This window comes from Prionailurus viverrinus, chromosome D1 (genome assembly GCF_022837055.1).
Source record: "Prionailurus viverrinus isolate Anna chromosome D1, UM_Priviv_1.0, whole genome shotgun sequence".
Classification (NCBI taxonomy): domain Eukaryota; kingdom Metazoa; phylum Chordata; class Mammalia; order Carnivora; family Felidae; genus Prionailurus; species Prionailurus viverrinus.
In genome coordinates, this window is record NC_062570.1 from 69,525,560 (window position 1) to 69,546,979 (window position 21,420).

Genomic DNA, 21,420 nt, shown 5'->3' on the forward strand with positions numbered 1-21,420 from the left:
TAACTTGAATGCTTATGCACATCTTGGCGGGATGTAAATTGGAGTTCCCTTAAGCCCTTGGGAGACCCCGTCTGACAGCTGTTCCTCTAATGCTTTCTGTCCTGGGTCATTTGGCTCAGTGGTTGCTAACAAAGCCCAGGTCAGGGGTCCATCTTTTCTTGCGCTGGGCTCTTTAACTCTGCTCCCTGCCATGGTTCCAGGCTGAGATGCTAAGCCACTGTCCCCCGTGAGCCACTGCTAAGCAGAGGTCTGGGGAAGCAAACACGTGATGTCTCTGCCCTTCCCAGTATTTGCCCCGTTGTTGGCGGCACGATTGGCTTGTCTGTAACTTTGCCTCAAGAGAAGCCTGAGAAGGAGAGAACTAAGGTGGCACGATCCGGGTGGTTCTTGTTGCCAGACCCAGTTTTGCAAGAATAAGTGGATTATCTGGACATAGTCATCTGGACATCTTGGTCGGTTGTCTAAATACACGTAGGCCCTTGGTGATATATGACATCCTTTCTCACCGGTGGCGACCCAGAGCACATCCTACCCACCCACCGCATTTGTATTTACTTTGTACATTGCAAAAGCAATATAAGCTTATTATAAATAGTCTAAGGAAATCAATAGACTGGAGAAGAAAACGTGAGATTTCCCCCCACCCCCACAGCCATGTATCCTCCTGGACTTTTTACACACATTTACAAACATTATCCATCATTCGATTGTACTAAAAAAGAATTATGCTCCATGTATGATTTGGGGGCTTTGTTTTTTTCTTAAAATATCCTGAGCAGAAAACGTCTTTGAGGGTAAGTCCCAATCTTTGTTCTTTTTGTTAACATGACTTGTTAGTAGAGTTGCCAGATTTTAGCAAACGAAAATACAGGCCACTCAGTTACATTTGAATTTCAGATAAACAACATACACGTTTTTAGTGCACACAACTTCCCACGCGATCCTTGGGAAACACACATAATTAAGAAAGTTTGTTGTTTACCTAAACATCCAATGGATCGAGGTGTCCTGTATTTTATTTGGCAACTCTGCGCTTGTTAATTGATTTGTTGTCATTCTGTATAGGACTTTTCTTGCACAAAAACTCTCAGCCAGAAAAAAGGTCCTGTTTCCCGATTTGGAAAGGGTGGTCTCGGGCCAGTGTTCACACACCTGATGAATGTGCTGCGTGACGGGCCGGCTCAGCTGGGAGCCCAGTACTCATTAGCTGCCTCCATTGGAAAGAACTGGCCTGTGCAGCTGCTTTGTGCTTGGGGCTGAGACCTTGGCTTTTTCATCCCAGTTACTGTGTGAAGTCACCAGTGGCAGTTACCTGAAGTCCTGTGGGTGATATTAATTGACATTTTTTAAATGAATGCCGGTATTTGTAGGAATTTGCAATGCAAACAGTCAGCCTTTCAAGCGGTGCATATTGTAATTAAAGCAAGCTTTTAAGATTCTTTGAAGTACTAAATGTTTATGAAATTCAAATAGGGGTGCCCGATCTGCACAATAAAGGGGCTCTTGGTGGAGTTTTTTTTTTAAATCTTCTATTTTGTAGATGTAAATATATGCCATAATTAGTGGAAAGTAACTTGAAGAGCGAGGCTGAGTTTATTCCTATTATTCTTATTTAAAACAGCTGTGGCAGGAGCCCTACAGCTGCTGTCCTGTTGTTTGGGCAAGGGCACCATGGTCCCAAGTGAACACGCTCAAAGACTCGCTTCCCTATGAGCAGCTCCCTCGCTCTCCCCCAGCGTAGGTTGCAACGCAGGAGTTGTCCCATGGTCATCCCGGTGAAATTCCCCCACGCCAGTCCTCTGATGCCAGTGGGGCTGGCTTCAGGGGTCTGGGCGTATGCAAATGAGTCAGGGGGGAGGGTGTGGGAGCAGCCTGCATCCTCAGAGCCTCCCCCCCGCCCCCCATCAGCACTGCCTCCTGGGCTCCTTCTGCCCCACCCCCCTCCCTGCTCGCTGCCTTGTTGCCCAGTGCGGAGTGATTGTCCTTTGGCGCCTGCGGGAGCAGCTGCAGGCCTACGCGGTGCCCTGCCCGGCGGAGCCTGGCCATGTGGCAGGCCTGGACGGCCGCCCACAACCAGGCCCAGCTCCCAGTGCCGCCTGCCAAGGAGCAGATGCTGCCATTGGAAAAAATTGCTTCACAATTTGAAATCTTGGTCCTTTGATCATTGCTCAGAGAGGATGAAGAGGAGAGGTTCAAAGTGGTGGTTTGAAAATGCCAGCGTCTCCTTGCCTCCATCAGTGCCTATTAGACTGTCTCTTGTCAGGGACAGTCCTCTTGATGTTTTCATCTTTGCAACCAAGTAATTCCCACTCAGCCCTTGCAAGCCCTCCGGGTGGAAGGGAGTGTCCAGCTGCCTCCTCCTTTCCTGATCCGGTGCCCCTGCTCTGTCCCCTGCCTGTGGGGTTATCTGCTTCCCCTCAGTGCCGGCAGGCTTTTACCTTCTAGAAGCTCACGGCAGAGTATGTCACCAGCCCAGCGCTGCTCCTGCGTGAGCTGTGCGTTTCCATTCTTTGCTCAGCAGCTGTAGTGCTCACGCCCTGGTCCTCCAGCCACCTGGAGCCAGGTTTTCAGAGCCCTGGAGTTGTCCACAGAGGGCCCCCTGGCCCGACCCTCCCCTCTGAGAACTCTGGATCCTACTTACCAGGGCGAGGCCTCATTTTTCCTCACCCCTAGAATGGGAAGGATCATTCTTTGAAGTATATTCCTTTTTTTAATTTTAATGTTTATTTATTTCCGAGGGGTGAGAGGGGCGGAGAGAGAGACTCCCCAGCAGGCTGCAGGGCTCAATCTCACAAACCATTGAGATCATGACCTGAGCTGAAATCAAGAGTCGGACGCTTAACCAACTGAGCCACCCAGGCGCCCCTGAAGAATATTGCTTTTATACTTCAAATTTCAAAAACATAAAACTAAACAGCGGAACAGACACGTGAATAAATGGGCTAACTAAATGAGAAGTAACAGAGGAGAAACTAATCTAGAGTCTTGCCTGGTGACTGAAACGTTTCCGCTGCATTTATAATGAGTGTAAGACAAGGATGATTTAGAGAAGGATTAGGGAAAATTTGATGTTTCCTTTTTTTGTTATTGTTTCTTTGCTGTCTGATGCAGTCAGCTCTCTCTGTGTGGCATTATAACTTGCTTCCACCTTGACCTTGTATCATTTCCCAGGACTTGCCCACCAGTGGACTCTGAAGTCTTTAATTGATTCAACACGCCTTTATTAATGATTGCTTTTTTATTTGCAGAAAGAATTCTGTAACCTCTCTAATTAACTCTTTGTGGGAAAGATGGTAATTTTGTGCCTGTGCGAACAGTTATATCCAAAACTTAAGACTCGTCATAAACTCACAGATCAGAAAAAGTGCTGCTTTTTCTCTTAGGAAAAAGCCATCGTGTGTCTGTACTGTGCACCTGATCCTTATAGATGGGGGCTCAGACTGGCTCTGTGGGCACTGTTTTCTGTCTTGGTTATTGATTATGAACAACCATCTTTACGCGGTTACGTCTCTGTGGATATGACGCAAGGCTCCGTCTGTATCTGTCCTGAGTGCGTTTTCGATCACTGAGTTACTAGGAACAGTTGTCAGCGTTTTTAACGGCTGCCATTTTGTTTCATGTGCCATCTCTTCCTATCACTGTGGCGGCTTCGGGAAGCAGGTCTTTCTTTGTGGTTAAAAATGGAAAATGAGACTGAAAGAAATGACTGCTGTCCATGCTGTTGGGCAGACGTCTGGAATGAAATAAGGATAGGTGAAAAGTCAGAATTCACAGACATCTGTAATGGATGGAAGGGGGGTCTGAAATCAAGATGGGGTTTGATAAAAATAAATGTAGGACTTGAATCCGGGGAAACAGATGGGACCTGAAGAGCCTTGTGGGTGAGAAGAAGAAGAAGACAGGTAGGAAAAATGAATGAAAACTGCAGAATTGTCTAACAGAGGTATTCTCGGGTCTGTGTGATTCCAGAAGGCAGAGCACTGGGGGGGAGTTGCAGGGACACAAACTGCAAATTGAGGTGGTGTGGTAGGCAGAGTCACGCCCCAAGTCCGTAGCCATCGTATCTGTGAATATGTTACATCGCACAAAAAGGGGAATCAAGGTTGCTTATCAGCAGCTAGGGCGAGGATCTTGGATTATCTGAGTGGGCCCAGAGTAGTCACCAGGTTCCTTACAAGCAGAAGAGGAGGGGGACCCAGGAGAGATGAAAGTAGGCAGCGGGAGAAGGACCCAGCCTGTTGTTGCAGGCTTTGAAAATGGGGAGAGGGGCTCAGATAAGGAATGTGAGTGGCCTCCAGATGCTGGAAGAAGCAAGGAAAACCAATCCCTCCCCAGGGCCTCGGGAGAGGAATACAGCCCAGCCAGGACCCTCATAGACCCGGGGAGACCAGCGTCAAAGTCTCACCTGCAGAAGTTTGAGATTGTATATTTATGTTGTTTTAAGGCACTCAGTTTACTCATTTGTTAAAGCAGCAATAGATAACTAATATAATAGGAAAAAGAACTGTCTAACAATGAAGTCTACTGTGCATGTAGTTTTTTCTTAAAGCAGTGATTTTCCTATATCTAAAGATATTTAGCCCAAAGGCAGCACAGGTCAGGATACCATAGAAAGGATTCCTGCATTTGGCCTCCAAGCCTAGTTCATATATGGGGTCTCTGTTCTAAGGCAAAATGGGCAAAGATTCCTTAAAAGGGCCTGTTTGCCTGGACATCCCCCCCTCCACAGCCACATCTGCCTATGTGTGTGTGTTTAGCACTTCAGAGCCCAGCCTAGACCATTTTAGGTTGGCTTGTCCCCAAAGGAAAGGATGGGATATGGTTTGAATTGGGGATTTGTTGGGAAGACAAGTTTGCTGGATTTTAGCTGTTTCTTGGATTTTTATATTAATTTGCTTTTAGAAAATATCGTGCGGTCAGGTAAAGCTGATGAGGCAGACATAGTTTGTATCTGATACCAGCACATTCTTTCTTATTTTCTTGCCTTCAGAACTGTCTGAAACAGGGGGCGCCTGGGTGACTCAGTTGGTTAAGCGTCCGACTTCGGCTCAGGTCATGATCTCACGGTCCGTGAGTTCGAGCCCCGCGTTGGGCTCTGTGCTGACGGCTCAGAGCCTGGAGCCTGTTTCGGATTCTGTGTCTCCCTCTCTCTGACCCTCCCCCGTTCATGCTCTGTCTCTCTCTGTCTCAAAAATAAATACAGGTTAAAAAAAGAACAAAAATTAAAAAAAAAAAAAAAAGAACTGTCTGAAACAGGTTTGCCCTGAGTTTTCAGTTGGGAGAAACAGGTAGGGGGGTGGGGGGTGATGAACTACATGTGAATCTCAGACTCAAATCACAGAGTTTGCCTCCTTTGTTGTTGATTCAATACTAGCATTCTTTCTTTGATATTACCTTTGCTCCATGGGAGCTCAGTGAATGCATTTCTTTCTGGGATAATCGGAACATCCTCAGCTGACAGACGATTATCTCTCCCATCAATACCTCCTCCTAGAAAATTCCCAAAGAACAGCTGTTGATGTGGTGGGATGGCTACATGATTATTTCCCACCGTTCGAGAGTAATTGCAGAGAGTTGTAATAGCAAATTGGTTATTTACTGTTAGTCGAGAAGCCTTTTAAAAACTAACCTGATAAATGTATACTGATAATTAAAGTTTTCTCAACTGTGAGAAAAGCAAGATCATTCCAAAACCATCTGTCCCTGTTATCTAAATGAAAACTAAAATGTGCACAGTCCTCATGACCCCAGCTGTTCCACTCCTGGGAACACCCAACAGAAATGCATACACGTGTTCATCAAAAGCGTGTGCAGGGGTGTTCAGAGTAGCTCTCTGATTTGGAAACATTGCCAGGGCCCGGCAGTGGTAGAATGCCTAGATCGTGGTATTTTTCATTTGGTGGAATCGTCTAGCAAGTAGCAGGTGAATGAACTGCCCACAACAGCATGAGTGAATCTCCCCGCTAAGGCTGAGCATATGAAACTGAGCACAAAGGAGTCAATCTGTGACTCCATTTATTTAAAGTTCAAAACACCAGACAGAACTAACGGACAGTGTTTTCCCCTCAAGATCACCCCTATGAGGTAAAGGGGTGATTGTACTCGAAGACAGCATGAACGGGAGGGCTTCTGGTTTCTTCATTGGGGTGCTGGCTGCATGAGTGTGTTCACTTTATGAAAATCAACGGACTGTAAACTTGTGATCTGTGCATCTCTCTGAATGTACGTCAGACTTTAGTTTTATGTAATAAACAAACAAACAAACAAACTTCCACAAGTTTAGAACTCCTAATTTGTTGAGCTAATTTCTGAGCAGGTTTTCGTAATGTGTATATTTTAATAGCTTCATTTTTGATACTTCCTGTCACCAAAACCATAGATCCTCCATCACCAAGAAAAACTCATTACAATTATTTGGGGACTTCGAAGGGACAGTGGTGAACCGAAGGTGGGATGGTAAGGATGGTCTGCCCAGGTGCAGGCAGTAAGGACGTCCGTGGTGGTAGAGACGTTTAATGGTAAAACCACCTAAAAATCGTTGTCATGTTTATGATCACCATGTGCCCACGGTTCTGAACAATGCCGTTGACAAAATACTTCTAAAGAGAAAAAAATATTTTGTTGACCTAAGTCCTAAACGATTGGTGAAGTTAGTGTTTTTATTCCATCTACGCACACATATATATGCTTCAAATTAGCACTCTTCTGTTGCGTGGCCGTTGTGTGACTTACTCTTTAGTAACACATGTGGACTCAGCCTGTGTCCGTTCGTAGGAGTAAGTTCTTGACAGTTTGGAGTCGTTTGGGCTGCAGTCCCCGTGGCTAAACCATAGACCCGGAAAGGCACCCTGATAGCACAGTCATTATGCAGACAGCAAAACAGAACTGGAGTCACTTGAGTTCTGTCACTCTCTTACTACTTTGGGAGTTCTTGCATTTAAAATTTAAAACCGTGAAACAGAGTGCTGAGTCTTACTGAAAATAATTTTGTCCAATAGAGAAAAGAGGGTCTTAAAAATGAATCCAGTCTGCTGAGGTCCACGCAGTGCGCCGCTGCCCGGGACGGCTGCTTTCTTTCACCAGCATGACTTCACGCGCAGAAACTCTGAGAGATGGGGGCATCTCTGGGAGACACGGGAGGCTGTGGACATTTCCAGCAGTTTTGCTAACATCACATTGTGGCAGATACCATTCCAAACATTTTTAAATATATATATAGACAGATTATTTTGTGCGTTTGTTTCTATGCTTGCTTTAGGTTTGAAACGTCTGAGTTAGTTTGCATCATCAATGCCAGTGAAGTGAATAAAGTAAAAAATGGAGCATTTTTTTTAAAAAAAGGGCAGAAAAGAAAGTCTTGTGCCTAGGGAGCTGAGGTGCAGTTCTGAAGACACCTCCCTCCTGGTCGTATCACTGACATAAGTAGAGGTTGGTAGTTTAAAAGAAGTAACCCAGGGTGCCTGGGTGGCTCAGTCTTCGGTTAAGCGTCCGACTTCGGCTCAGGTCACGATCTCGCGGTCCGTGAGTTCGAGCCCCGTGTCGGGCTCTGTGCTGACAGCTCGGAGCCTGGAGCCTGTTTCGGATTCTGTGTCTCCCTCTCTCTGACCCTCCCCCGTTCATGCTCTGTCTCTCTCTGTCTCAAAAATAAATAAACGTTAAAAACAAAATTTTTTTTAAAAAAATAAATAAACATTAAAAAAAAATTTTTTTTAAATAAAGTAACCCACCCGGTTGCCTGTGCCGTTAACCACCTCCTTCCTATACTTCTCTCCACTCGTCACATCAGACTGCTTTTAACTGTTCGTTGACCACCTTCTTCCCTATACTTCGCTCTTCACACCAGACTGCCTTTGACTGTTCACCAGTCTTTCAAAACAACCCGATTGTGTCAAAAACAATGAGTTTCTTTGTAACTCAAATACTATCAGTTTATTTATAGCCCATTGATACTCTTTCAGTGCTGGAAAATTTTTTAAATGGAAGGAAAGAAAATGAAAAGTAACTTCTAATGTACCTTTCCTGCTGTAATAAACTCATTATTGTATCCATGTTGGGAAGCAACGAACTGTTCATCAGTAGAGCACGCAGTAATTATTATGCTGTGCCTGGGTAATGGAATAGTATGCAGTTACCAAAATGTGAGGCTGCTCACGTTTTTAAATGGCTAGTCTTTTTAAAACTGATTATTTCCGTATCAGTACTGTATGAGTTCTAAGATGTAGCTGTGTATTTTTTTGTGTGTTTAGTTTTTAAAGTTTATTTATTTTGGGAGAGAGAGCGCGGAGATGGGGGCAGAGAGAGAGGGAGAGAGGATCCCAAGGAGGCTCCACACTGTCAGCACCGAGCCTGACATGGGGCTTGAACTCATGAACTGTGAGATCACGACCTGAGCCGAAATCAAGAGTCGAACGCTTAGCCAACTCAGCCACCCAGGCATCCCAACTATATATATATATATATATATATATTTTTTTTTTTTTTTTAAAGCAAGGTTTGAAGAGTGCCACTCTTTGTGCAAAAAAGAGGGGAGGTGTGTGCTTGCTTATCTATGTGCTAACTCTCTCCAAAAAGACGCTTGGAAAACACTGATCACCAGTGGAGAGATTGGCAAGTTCAGGGATAGAAATAAAATGTACACTCTTTTTCCAGTTTGATTTATTTTCTTTCTTTTCTTTTTTTTTTTTTTTTACTTACCACATATATGTTTTTACTTTTTTCAGAAAAATACTAAAACCTGTTGGCACAAACTATACCATGACTGTGAGAGCATAAATCCCACCACTGAAACAATACCTGAGCCACTTCTCAGAGCCTCATGTCCTCAGCTGGTGGCAGAACAAGGCAGTGGTTCCTGCGGGCCCACGTGCACGCCACATGGCAGGTAGAAAGCTAGATATAATTCTGGGCTCCCGCATGCCTGAGACTCGTTGGTAACGTTCTCCTCTGGAGGCTGGAGCTCAGTAGACCCAGAGAGCTTGGGCATAGATGTGAGTCAGCGTCAGACATCATCGTTTCTTGCTAACCTGCTCTTTTCGCGGAGTCAAGCGTCAAACCTGCAAAAAACCTGAAAATGTACACTTGGGTATTTTTATTTATCTACAATCTGTGCACCATATAATTCCAAATGGCAGAATGTGAGGGAGTGTTACTAAATTTATGGGTAATACAAACCTGGACAAGTACAAGTAAAAGCAGATTGGAATCCAGTAAAAGGAGCTATACGCTGGTTGTTAGTTGCTATTAGGAATACCTGGGACAGGTAATTACTGTCGTTGAGCCCTGAATTTAGCTTTGAATTTCTTGGCATGTAAGAAAAAAGGGGGAATTTAAAGCATACGGTTCTTTTTATTTGAGGCCAGGAAATCTGCAGTTTTGCCTAAGGAAAGGGACACTGTCTTGATATTCAATTCAAATGCAGATCCTCATTAAAAATATATATAGGATGACTCAGGTCTTCCTAGTGGTTACTGCCTGTCAGGGTTTGAGAATGAGCTGGTCAGAATGTGCCAGACCTCACAAACTGTGGTCTCATTTATGAGACCGGTCCACCTGTCTCTCTCTAGCCCCCACAGTGGTGCAGATACCGTCCCTTGTCCGGACCACTTTGACAGTTTCCTGACCTGTCTCTGCCTGTGCTCTCACTTTTCCAGAGTCGTCTCCATGCTGTGTTCGGGGTGCCTCTTAGGAACTCAGATGCAGCCATAACTTGTCACTGTGCCCATCCTGGGCACTTACAACTCCTGCATCCCTTGGTTTTAGGATCTAAGACCTAAACCCTCCTGCCTCTCTTGCCACCCTCTCTCATCCCAGCCTTTTCGTGGCCTTGTTTCTGGTTCTGTGCACCTTGCCACACTCTCTCAGGACACATTCACCCGCCTATATCAGCTCTCCTACTGTCTTTGGATCTGGGCTGCATCATCCTCAGAAGCTTCCCTGACCCCAAAGTTGGTTCTCATGGCCCTCGATGCCTCTTTCAGGAGTGCTCATCCCTAGGGTGATGTCCTCCCTACTAAACTGTGAGCCCGTGGCAGCAGGGACTGGCCCAGCTCGTGCTTACTCTGATCCCCAGCTCCCCACCCAGTGCCTGGTGTGCCATAGCAGATCACAAGGTACCGGAGGGGAGGGAGCCGTCAATCAGTGGTCCGGCCACTGCAGCGGCCTCGCAGCGGCCTCGCAGCCTCCCTCCACAGTGAACACCAGACCGCACTGAGACGTTGATCCCTGAAACACAGCTCGGTTCACAGCACCTTCTTGTGCCAGAGCTTTCAAAGGGTCCCCATTTCCTGCAGCATGCAATCCACACCCCTTTTTTTAGCCCTCCATGGCCTGGGTCCTGGTTGCGTTTTTCCAAACTCACTGCTCCTGGTGGCCTCAGTCCTTAACACTGCAGCTGGAAAGAGGCGCCCTAGGCTGCTTCTACCCCCACTGTCCCCTCAACCCATCTCTGCATGTTCACTTTGTAACCACCCCGTAAGTAATACCCCTGGTTGAAAGTAATGCCTTCCCTTGTCTGAACTCTGAGCATCTTTGACATGGTAGTATTTCTATGTCCCTTGCAGCTCTTTTAAGACATACCTCTCACTTGTGGTCCTGTATAGTGTCTAGCATAAACCTCACACAGTAGGTAATCCTACGATACCTGAAATGAGTGGGAATTACCAATGACTTGGCATCTTTGGAAGCCAGTCTTGAACAGGAACCATTTCCCTCCTGGATGCTGTCATTTGTAATGAAGGTTCTGCTTTTGTACGTATAACAAGTGGCTAGCCAGCTGCAGATCTCCTGTTCTTTTAAATCTGTCTCCAGATCAGTGAATGTGAACCCAAGGCATACACTGCTTTCTGCACATCTTTCAGAGACCTCCTGGATCCTTTATAACAAGGATAGAGTATTATTCTATACTGGACGCAAGAAAGCGAACTGAATAGATGCGTGTACCGTCGTCGTTTCACGGGAAGATTGCTGGAGTTAGTGTTCTCTTCAAAAAATGACCAGTGGGCTGCAGAACCTGTTTCTAGATCAGCATCACCTCACCACCTCCCTGCCTCCCACCCCCGCCCTCTGCTCGGCCAGAAGGATTGGAGATCTTCCCCCCGCCCCCCCCCCACCCCCCATCACTGCTCATTGCCGTGACTCCTGTAAAGAGAAAATAACCCCCACCTCCGTTTCCTTTCCAACAGGCCGACCTAAACTGCAATATTCAGGATGACGCTGGGGCCTTTTATGGTGTCACCAGTCAGTATGAGAGTTCTGAAAATATGACAGTCACCTGTTCCACCAAAGTGTGCTCCTTTGGGAAGCAAGTAGTAGAAAAAGTAGAGGTAAGTGGGCATCTGCAGACCGGAGCCTTCATTCGGGGGCACCCTGCTTCCTCCCTTTCAGCTTTCACCGGGGCAGAGAGTTTTACTTTTCTGGTGTCTCCTCCTTCTCCCCCTTTCTCTCTCACCTCTTTTCCCTGTCACTTCTAAAAAGACACAGCGATTTGCAAGCAAGTGGAAGAAGCCCCCACGCCACCCCTCCCCGACTGCAGGGGCCCTGCCTTGTGTGGCCAGCAGTGTTCGGTGCCCTGGTGTGGAAGCTGCTACAGACAGGCCCCGCCCCTAGGTCCGAGGGCACTTCCGGGCGTTGTAAATAGCACCTGCCTTCTAAAACCCGGACACCTCAAGCCTGGTGCGGTTGCTTCTGCCCCTTCTACTCCTTTCATTGTTCCGGACAGATTTCCAGCGCCAACTGGGGTCAAATACCTATTCATAGTTTTCCTGTTGCATACCTCCCTCCCTTTCAAAAAACGTGTGTTCTTTTCAGCAGGGTGGGTTGCTTTGTGTGAATGTTTGCGGTTGACATTCCACGTAAAGCTGTATTTTCCGACGTCTTCTGCCCGTTAACCCGGCCCACCCGTCATGGCGGTCCTGGAGCTCGCAGGCCCCAGGGCCCAGCCTGACTGTGCCAGACTTGGTGCCGAGGCGGGAGAGAGAGGATGCCCTGGGCGGGAGGAGAGGTTTGAAGACTTTGGGCCGAACGATGAGGATCTGGGCTGCTGCACGGCCTTTGGCTTCCTGAGCACAGGAGGGGCATGCTGTGGATGGTGTTGAGGAGGTTACACTGGCCAGAGTGGATAGAAGGGAGTTGACTAGATGGTCGATGTCAGCTGAGGCGTCCTGAGCTTCATGAACATGGCAGCAGTGGAAATCCAGTAAAACATTTTTGAATGGAACTTAGAGACTCACCAGATGTTAAATACTAATGAGGAGGAAGAACCAAAGGTCACACATTTTGTGGTTGCAAGGGCCGCACTGCCATGAGCAGAGATTAGAAAGTAAGGTATTCAAAAGCAAGTAGTCAGGCGATGACTCTAGATGCAAGACTGGAATTTGGAAGACTGAGAATACCAGTTGGGAATCCTAAGCATTAAGGACAATTAAAGCTATGGGAATGGAGGGCTTGGTGCAGGGAGGGCGTGGGAGCAGTAGCCAGCCCCGGGGTGAGTGGAAGGGACACACCAGCAGAGGAGCAGAGGGCAAAAATGGCTGAAGGAGGAGGGGAACCAGCCCAACGCATGTCTGGGAAGCCCAAGGAGAGGGGAGGTGAGAAGGTGACCGACCGTGTAATGAGACAGGTCTGGGAGGCCTGCGGCCAGATGACCTCCCATCTCCTCCGAGCGAGAGGAAGCACCATTACTGGTCAGTGGTTGGGAACGTGGAATGTTCGTGGGCAGCATTGCTGCTGAATAGCCGAATTGTCAGGGCTCACCTCTAGATGGACCACCTGCCCGGACAAGATGAACCAGACAAGTTACTCTGTTTCCCAGATTCCAAACTCATACCCAAAGCTGTATATAAAGTTCAGGGAGCAGGAAAAGGTTGCCTTTGACTGAAATCCCAGGAATTTTCATGAAGAAGGTAGCGTGAGTGCTGGTGGAGTTGTGTAATTAAGCTTTTAATCCATTTCAAATGTATTTCCGCATTTGGTGTGAGATGGGCGTCCACTTCTGTTGTCTTCCAAATACACAGACATTTGGGTCAAAACCGTTGATTGGGGCGCCTGGGTGGCTCAGTCGGTTGAGTGGCCGACTTCAGCTTAGGTCATGATCTCACACTCTGTGAGTTCGAGACCCGCGTCAGGCTCTGTGCTGAAAGCTCAGAGCCTGGAGCCTGCTTCAGATTCTGTGTCTCCCCCTCTCTCTGCCCCTCCCCTGCTCATGCTCTGTCTCTCTTTGTCTCAAAAAAAAAAAAAAAAAAAAAAAAACATTAAAAAAGATTTTTTTTTTAAGGTAAAATAAAACCCGTTTATTAAACGATTCATCCTTTTCCCACTGAGTAGATCTTAGATGTACCCCTATTAAGGTCCTGCGTATCCTGGGAGCCATTCCTGGAGTCTGTTTGATTCCACCCTGTTTATCTCTCCTTGTCCCCCTCTACCATGTTGATTTGATTACACGGGCTTTATAGTACGTTCTTACATCTGCTAAGGCAAGTCGATCTTGCTTTTCTTCTAATCCATATATTTTGTAGGCCAATAACCAGCACTTATTCTTCCAAATAATTAGATCACTTTAAAAAAAAGTAAAGAAAGCCAAAAACCTTTTGATCAATGTAATTACAATCGTACTGGTTTTATATGTCATGTGGGGATAAACTGATACATTGCCAGTACTAAGTCTTTCCAGTGAAGAACGTATTTGCAGGTCCATTTACTTATCTTAATAAGATTTTGTAGTTTTTACATATACGTTAATTTATATTAATTTGTTAATGCAATTTCCTGTTTCTAGATTTTAATTACCAGAAGAGAGACAAGTTCTTGGTTTTAGCAGAAATATGTCCTATCTGGCCATCTTGCCATATTCCCTTATTTATCTCTACCGGGTTTTGCCCCTAGGTTCTTGGATTTTCTACGTATGTGGTCATAGCAGCAGCAAAAAGAGCGGCTTTATGTTATTTCTTCTTTTCCAATGTTTATGCCACTTTTCTGTTACTATTATTTTCTCGCTTTCTTTCCATTTTCTAAAACCTCCAGCACACCTGTAAAAAGAAATAGGATGGTGAGTATCCCTGTATAGTTAGTTACTGCTGCTCATAGAGATGGGCTTGGTGTTTGGCCATTTAGGGTTATACTTACTGTTGGATTTTATAAATGGTCTTTATATTTAAGTGCTTTCTTTGTATTCTTGTCATACTGAGGGTTTTTATTAGTAACAGCTGCAATATTTTGCCAAATGCCTGTTCAGCAACTCTTACTATCAGTTTTCTCCCATTCGTGGACATCACGAGTTAATGCATGTCCTGTGTTTGAGCCACCACAGCATTCCTGAACAAAGTCCTACTTTGGACGCACTGATGTGTTCCATTTGCTATTTTACGTTAAGATTTTTGCATCTCATAAGTGATAATCACCTTTCCTTTTTATAGTCTCTCCGTGTCTGTCGATTTCCTAAAAAGAATTGAGACACCTGGTCTGATGTAGTTTCCGAAACAATGAAAACAGTTGTTCCTTAAGAGTTCCATAAAACTCAGCCATCACACCAGGTGGTCTTTATGCCTTTTTCAGGGATTCATCTCTAAACAAGTTTCTAGGCATTTCCATGGTAATTGAGCTATTGGAGTTTCCTATTTTTTGGTTCAGTATTAGTAGTTTAAGTTTTGCTGGGAAAGCATCCTCTCCTCTACGGCTTTTTGCCTTACAGCGTTATGTGAAGTAACCTTTTACAAATCTCCCAATCTCTACTGTCATTGTGGTTTCGTCTCTTTTCTTCCTTAACCTTGTGAAGGCTTTATTTTATTTTGGCTTTTTAAGAACCAGTTTTTTAAAATTTATTCTGTCTCCATTTCTTATTTCTGTTAACATAGATTTGAGCTTTTATCTTCATTAATTTCCTATTCTGGGTTTTCTTTGGTTTCTTTGTGGTTTGGGTTTACTTTTGTGGGTTTTTTTTTTTTTTAATCGAAGATGTGGTTTAGTTCTGTAATTTTTCGTCTTTAATGATGAACTCATGAAGCTACATCATTAAGTGTCCTCCAAGTATAGCTTCATCGGGTCCCATAAGTTTTGATGTAAAGGATTTTCCTTTTCATTATTCTTGAGAGAGTTTGTAATTTCCTTTTTAATTCCTCTTTGATCCAAGGCTATCTAGGGGTGTGTTTCTTATTTCTGAGTGCTTCAGTGGGAACTTCAATACCAGTATTTTTTTTTTCTTTCCTTGTTTATTAAAGACATAAATAACTCACAGTCAGGAGCTCATGATCAGTGGAAAGTAGTTTTTCCCAAGGTAGAGAAGTTAGCTGCATTGGTTGTTGGCTGTGAGGCCTTTATAACAAGTGAAGGAGGATTTTCTCTGGGCTCTTTAAAGAATTGTCATTGGCTGGGCCTGCTCTCCCAGATTTCCAGGTAGGAAATCACTAAGTAGGTGATTATATTTCTTTCCAGCTTTTGCTTTCTTTTCTTTCTGACCTGTACAACCCTTCTTTAAAGCTATTCTGTTTACACATTTTGTTTTTTTAATTTCCAGAAAAATCCTGGATTTCTGAGTATGGCATTCAGTTTGGAAATAGGATTTTTTTTTTTAATTAAGTAAACTACAGAAATAGTACAGCATCTAGCGGATGATTCATGTTGAAAAGGAAAAATGCTTTTGCAGGCAGCAATAGCTTTTTTCATGTATCTTGAAGTCAGAAGTGTAAAAGTGCTCAACTCCTTTTTCCCTCACAGACGGAGTATGCGAGGTTTGAGAATGGCCGATTTGTGTACCGGATAAACCGCTCCCCGATGTGTGAATATATGATTAACTTCATCCACAAGCTCAAACACTTACCAGAGAAATATATGATGAACAGTGTTTTGGAAAACTTCACAATTTTATTGGTAACTGTTTTGCCTCTTTCCTCTTGGGGCAGACCCAGCTGGTGGGGAAAGACAGCAAGGTGCCCGGGCCAGGGGAGGTGACCGGGCTGTTGATCAATTACCATTTGAATCCACAGCATCCAGGGCAAGCATGGGCTCAGGTCTATAGAAGAGACGGGGTTTCATTGGGCTGGGCTAAGCTTTTCGAAGCTTGGGAAAACTAGAATTCAAATGGGTAGTAAAAACTATGGTCCCTACATTCTAAACTCCAGCTGCACATTAGAAAGATGTGGAGAACTTTTAAAATACTTAAAAACTTGTAAAAGCCTGACACCAAGGCTGCGTCCTAGATCAGTTAAATCAGGATCTCTGAGAATAGAACCCAGGCATGAATATTTTTTATAGTTCCCTGAGTAATACCAGTGTCAGCCAAGTGCGAATCCTAGAAGCATTGTCTGCAAATCTCAAATGAGGCAAAAACTGTAAAGTCCGTGGGTTTGTCCTTCAAATACACCTTGACTCATTTCACGAAGGATTGCAAGGCTTTAAAAGAGATAACATACCTTAAGACAGCAAAACGTAAACCCTCAGTACCACAAGAAATAGAAAATTAAAATAGAATGTCATGACCAGGAAGAGGGCAGAGGAAGTATTCTCCATAGGCTGAAAAGTATGGCCAAAACGTGGGCAGCTAAAAGGGGAAGTGAAAACAGTGGTGCTCAGGGTCCACGAAGGGAGAAGTTTCTGGTTCCCCTGGGCAGTGCTGGGGAGTGGGGGAGGGTCCCCTCAGATTTAACTTTAAAACAAATTTCCCATGGGGGCTTCATTTGGAGACTTGGGGAGGTTAAGAACAGTGTCGTCCTCAAAAATCTGCCTATAAAATATGCGGCAATGGGTTTCATAATGCTCATTTTTGAAAAAGTTAGCATTCCTTGATTTAACTGAAGGAAAAATGCCAAAACAGAACTTGGAAACAGTTGTGCTAAAAGGGGGCAGCAAGACAATATTGTGGTCAAATATTCAGCCCTCTGAAGGCCTGCTTTGTTGCTCTGTTTCTAGGATGAAAAACTGGAATACTTAGGGCAGAAGTTGTTTACCAGGAGTTTTTGGATCCTTTGAAACCAGGGTTCTCAGTCAATGGTGTGCTACTTTAAGGAAAAAAAAAAAAAAAAAAAGGCAGCTGTTCCCCAACCTTCCCCCAAACCCTTGATTTATTAGCTTTTGCCCATTTCCATGGTCAGTTTCAGAGTACCAATGGTTGTCCAGTTCATGAACTTCCTTAATACTCAACTTTCAGAAGCAGTAGGAGCCAGCTTCTTCACACCAAATGTAAGAACTGAATAAATAAAGGTTTAGAAATTAAAATCTTCTGCATATCAGATTCAGCCAGGAAGCTTTTAAAAATTCTGGGGCCTGGCCCCCATCTCAGATAAATAAAATCAGAATCCCTGGAGGTGGGGCCCAGCATCCTGGTTTTGCTTCATTTTTACAGCTTCCCAGGTGTTGAGACCCACTATAGGGGATGGCTAAGTGAGCCACAGAGAGCAGAGCCTCAAGAGTTCACAGACACGTGATCGGCATACAATTGGCGGACAGATCATTTGGCATGTAATTTTCATTTATTCCTGAGAGGGAATCTCCGTGGATTCTCAGGCGTGTCCGCGAGAAACTAGCAACCTGAGGGAGAGTTTGGAAAGCCTGTTCTTTGATAACTATTATTTACTAGTATCGTGTTCCCTGATGGTCTTTAGCGAAAACTGAGCAGTTTACGGTTTGGGCTGCTGGCAGGCACTTGTCGTATAGGTGCTTCCTGTTGCTATTTGAGAACAGGTGACTTTTGTGCTCAGATGAGCAAAAGGTGAGTGTGGCACCTTGGGGTGGACATTGAATAGCCTCACGAATTAACCCAAACTCTGTGAGTGAATGGGCCAGCCCACCTCTTTTGGAAGCAGCCTTAGGCGTTGTTACAAACCAGTTCTAAGGTCTGTTCCAGCATGTTAAGGAATATGTCCTCATTGCCTATAACCCTACCTCACAGAGCATAGCTTGGGAAAAATCAGGCCCAGAAGAAATTAAAAGCATCTGTTGGCCCCCAAACTCATGAATACTAGTAATACTCGTTCAGAACACGTGACTTCCAGCAGCTTAGATATTCAGAAAACACACCACATTATGTTAATTTCCAAAATGTATCATTAAACCACTAAATAAATCCTTTTGCTACGAAGAACTAGGAGCTCTCAATAAATGTCTGCCAGAAATAATATTTTAGCATTTAGAAAAGCTGAAATTAAACCAGTACGCCTGGATTATGAGAGTCACATCCTCTCCTTGATGAATAAAGGAGAAATAGTACTTCTGAGCTCTTCCTCCCAGGAAGGGTGTAGGAATACGGCCAGGCTGGCAGCTGCTGGACACAGTGACAGGTATTTTACCAGGTATTGGATACAAAGCCTCTGTCGGCAAGATCAGTCCCAGACCTTACTGGCTGGTGAGCTAGACTCTGATTTCATCAGGATGATGGAGAAATTGAGGTGAACCCGTAAAGGGAAGGCCTTAGTGACAGTATCCAGACTGGGGAAGACAGTAGCTGAATCATAGGCCAAGCGTTCTTGTCCTCTTTCGAGGTATATTCAGACATACATACACGTTGCTAGGGACATTTTTTTCTTTCCTCCTTTTGAATCTCAATCATCAAGTCTAAATAGGACACATTGGGGGTACCTAGCTGGTTCAGTTGGTAGTGCATCTGACTCTTGATCTCAGGGTTGTGAGTTTAAGCCCGACGTCAGGCCTGGAGCCTACTTTAAAAAAAAACAAACAAAAAAACAAATAGGACGTTTTCTTTCCTAGAAAGTTTGCGAGAAGGTAAGGTAAATCATAGAGGTTCCAGGCACAGTGCTGAATCTTTTGTAGATGTCGTATTATGAAATTCTCACCGCAGAACTATAAGGTCATATTTATTCCCATTTTATGGATAAGGAATGTTCGGTCTCTCTGAGGTCACAGAGCTAAGGACACACATAAATTAAGACTTAAAATGATAGAAAAGACACTTCGCAGGTTATTTCATGATCCTGGAGTCTGAAAACGGGGGTTTAAGACCCAACTCTACTTTATGATCTTGGTTTGAGTCAGTTTTTTGAAGTCTCTAAACAGTTTTCTCCTCCATTTACAAACAAAATGCTCACATCTGTATGCTTCACCTCAAAGGTCATTGAGAATATTTTCATTTGTTCAGCTAAACTATGGAGAGATAGTACTAGCTGCCAGAATACAGCGCAAATATAACACAGTCCCTTTCCTATAGTAAATCCTGGCCTGGTAGGGGAAAGAGACGGTTACAATACCTTTGTACGTTACGTGGCTGCAGTATCCTTGAGAAACAGACACCTGGACATACAGAGTAGTGTAACTACCTGAGCAGTTACCTGTAGTTGGAATGAGGTGGGAGAATTCCCAGAGATGTTAAAAGATGAGGTTTAAGCTGCCTTGATGGATAAACAGACACTTTGCAGATTTACCAAGCAAAGGGCTTTTCGGTGGGTGCATACGTAAGCGTTAGGTGCTGGGATGTGACCTAGATGGGGTGGGACAGCCGTCCTGGAGGCTCCTGAGAGAGGCAGGGGTTCCTCAAGCGATCCATCACAAAATGAATGTAAACCAAACGGTGGCTGCTGGCTGGCAGAGGGAGGTACGTGGTGCCACGAGAGCACATGACAGGAGCATTTGCCTGGTCAGGGAGGCTTCCCGGGGGAAGAAACCATTGAGGCATACCCGCCGGGTGACTAGGCGGAGAGGGCGGAGAAGGGCACTGCAGGTGTGCAGGCAAGTGGAAGGACTGGAAATGGGGGGTGTGGCTGGCGTGGAGAGAGGGAGGAGCCCAGGGAGCCAGCCAGGTAGGAACAGCCACGGGAACAGCCAGACCGAGCGGGATCTGCTCAGCCATCGGAGTTTTTAAGCAAGAGTGTGTTGTTGTCAGATCTATATTACTTACAGGGGTTTTGTGGCTGCTGTGTGCCCCTGGGAATGTGTGAGCCAGGGTAGCTCCTGGTAGGGGAGTCTGGGTGCTTGGCTGGTCCCCTGGGCTGTGGCGGTGGAGACCGGGATGATTCAAGAGCTGTTCAGGAGGTAAATGCAGGCAGGACATGGCATTTCTTTGGACTTGGGGAGAGAGGGAGAGAGGTTTCCAGGATAAGAGGCCTGCATACTTGGAGTCTGGTCTGTGAAGGAAGAGGCAGGAAATAAGACCAGGAAAGCAGGTGGGTACCAATATTGAAAAAAATCTTTATTCCCCAGAAACAATAAATGTAGATAATCTATTATTGTATCAATTCATTTGTCTAGAGCAGCATTGCTTAATGATTAGAAAAAAAGGTCTTCAAAATCAGATCTGGGTTTCTTAGTTGACAGTTGTCTAACCTTAATTTTTTTTCAAACTATCAAGTTTTTTGGTTTTTTTTTTTTTTTTTTGAGAGAGAGAGAGTGCAAGTGTGGGAGGGCCATAGGGAGGGGGACAGAGGATCCAAAGCAGGCTCTGTGCTAACAGCAGAGAGCCTGATGTGGGGCTCGAACTCATGACCGCAAGTTCATGACCTGAGCCAAAGTCAGACACTCAACTGACTGAGCCACCCAGGTGCCCCGACAGTTGTATAACCTTAAATCACCTAACTCCCCTACCTCCCTCTCTGTCAGAGGGGATCTGATAGGGCACCTACTCATGGAGTTATTATAATATTACATGAGACGGATGTGTATGAAGCATTTAATACTGAGTAGATGTATACTAAGCAGTTACTATATGTTGGCTATTATGTGGCTTGTCATTCATTCAGCAAATATTTATTAAATGGCTGTTGTGTGCCAGACTAGTTATTAGGCAACATGGCCCCTGTTCTTCAGGAATTTATAACCCATTGAATGACATGGGTATTAAAAAAAAAATCTTACAAATCTGTGTGTACTTACAGACAGTACTGTGTGCTCTGATGGGGAATTACAAGTTTGTGAGACTTTAGTCATCAGTCAGAGACCATACCCTTGGATACCAAGAAGGCAAGGGAAACAACATGGGTGAAGCAGCCTGACAGAGCTGGGGGCGGGGCCCCCGATGCACTGGACTAGGCCCTCAGACTCCAAGTGTTTGAAGGCACGGGGCTTTTAGAAAGTCCCTTGTGAGAATGGCTCTTAGAAGTAGGGAGGGGCCGCAGGGACCTGGGTCAGATCCGGTCACTCAAGATAGGAACGCAGGCTGAGACCATGAGCAAGAAGAACAGAGAGCTGGAGTCCAGGGACTTCAACCAGGAGGGGAAGTAGATGATGAGTATTGAACTAGATGAGTATTTCAAGTACATTTCAAAAGCTAAAGCCTATATGAATGAAAAATGAAAAGAAAGATCCTTTGACAAAATTCTCCCACCATTCCTTACTTATTTTACTGAGTCCTAGCACTGCTGGTTGGTGAGCAGGGCATTCGTGGGGCTCATGTCTATCATTGGCCCTTGTGAAACCAACTTCGTAAAAGTTTAGGTACAAGATGGGAGGCGTTTCCTAGGGTAAATGACCTGTCTCGTGGGACAGAAT

General features: G+C 45.0%; 1 protein-coding gene across 9 annotated transcripts in view; it reads left to right on the forward strand.

The window, feature by feature from the left end:
- Positions 1-21,420, forward strand: part of TEAD1 (TEA domain transcription factor 1) — a 270,542-nt gene that overhangs the window by 240,967 nt on the left and 8,155 nt on the right. For all 9 annotated transcript variants that reach the window (XM_047877731.1, XM_047877736.1, XM_047877737.1 and 6 more), the window contains 2 exons: positions 11,181-11,321; positions 15,706-15,858. In XM_047877731.1, the coding sequence (XP_047733687.1) occupies positions 11,181-11,321; positions 15,706-15,858 (294 nt within the window). The remainder of the gene's footprint in view (positions 1-11,180; positions 11,322-15,705; positions 15,859-21,420) is intronic.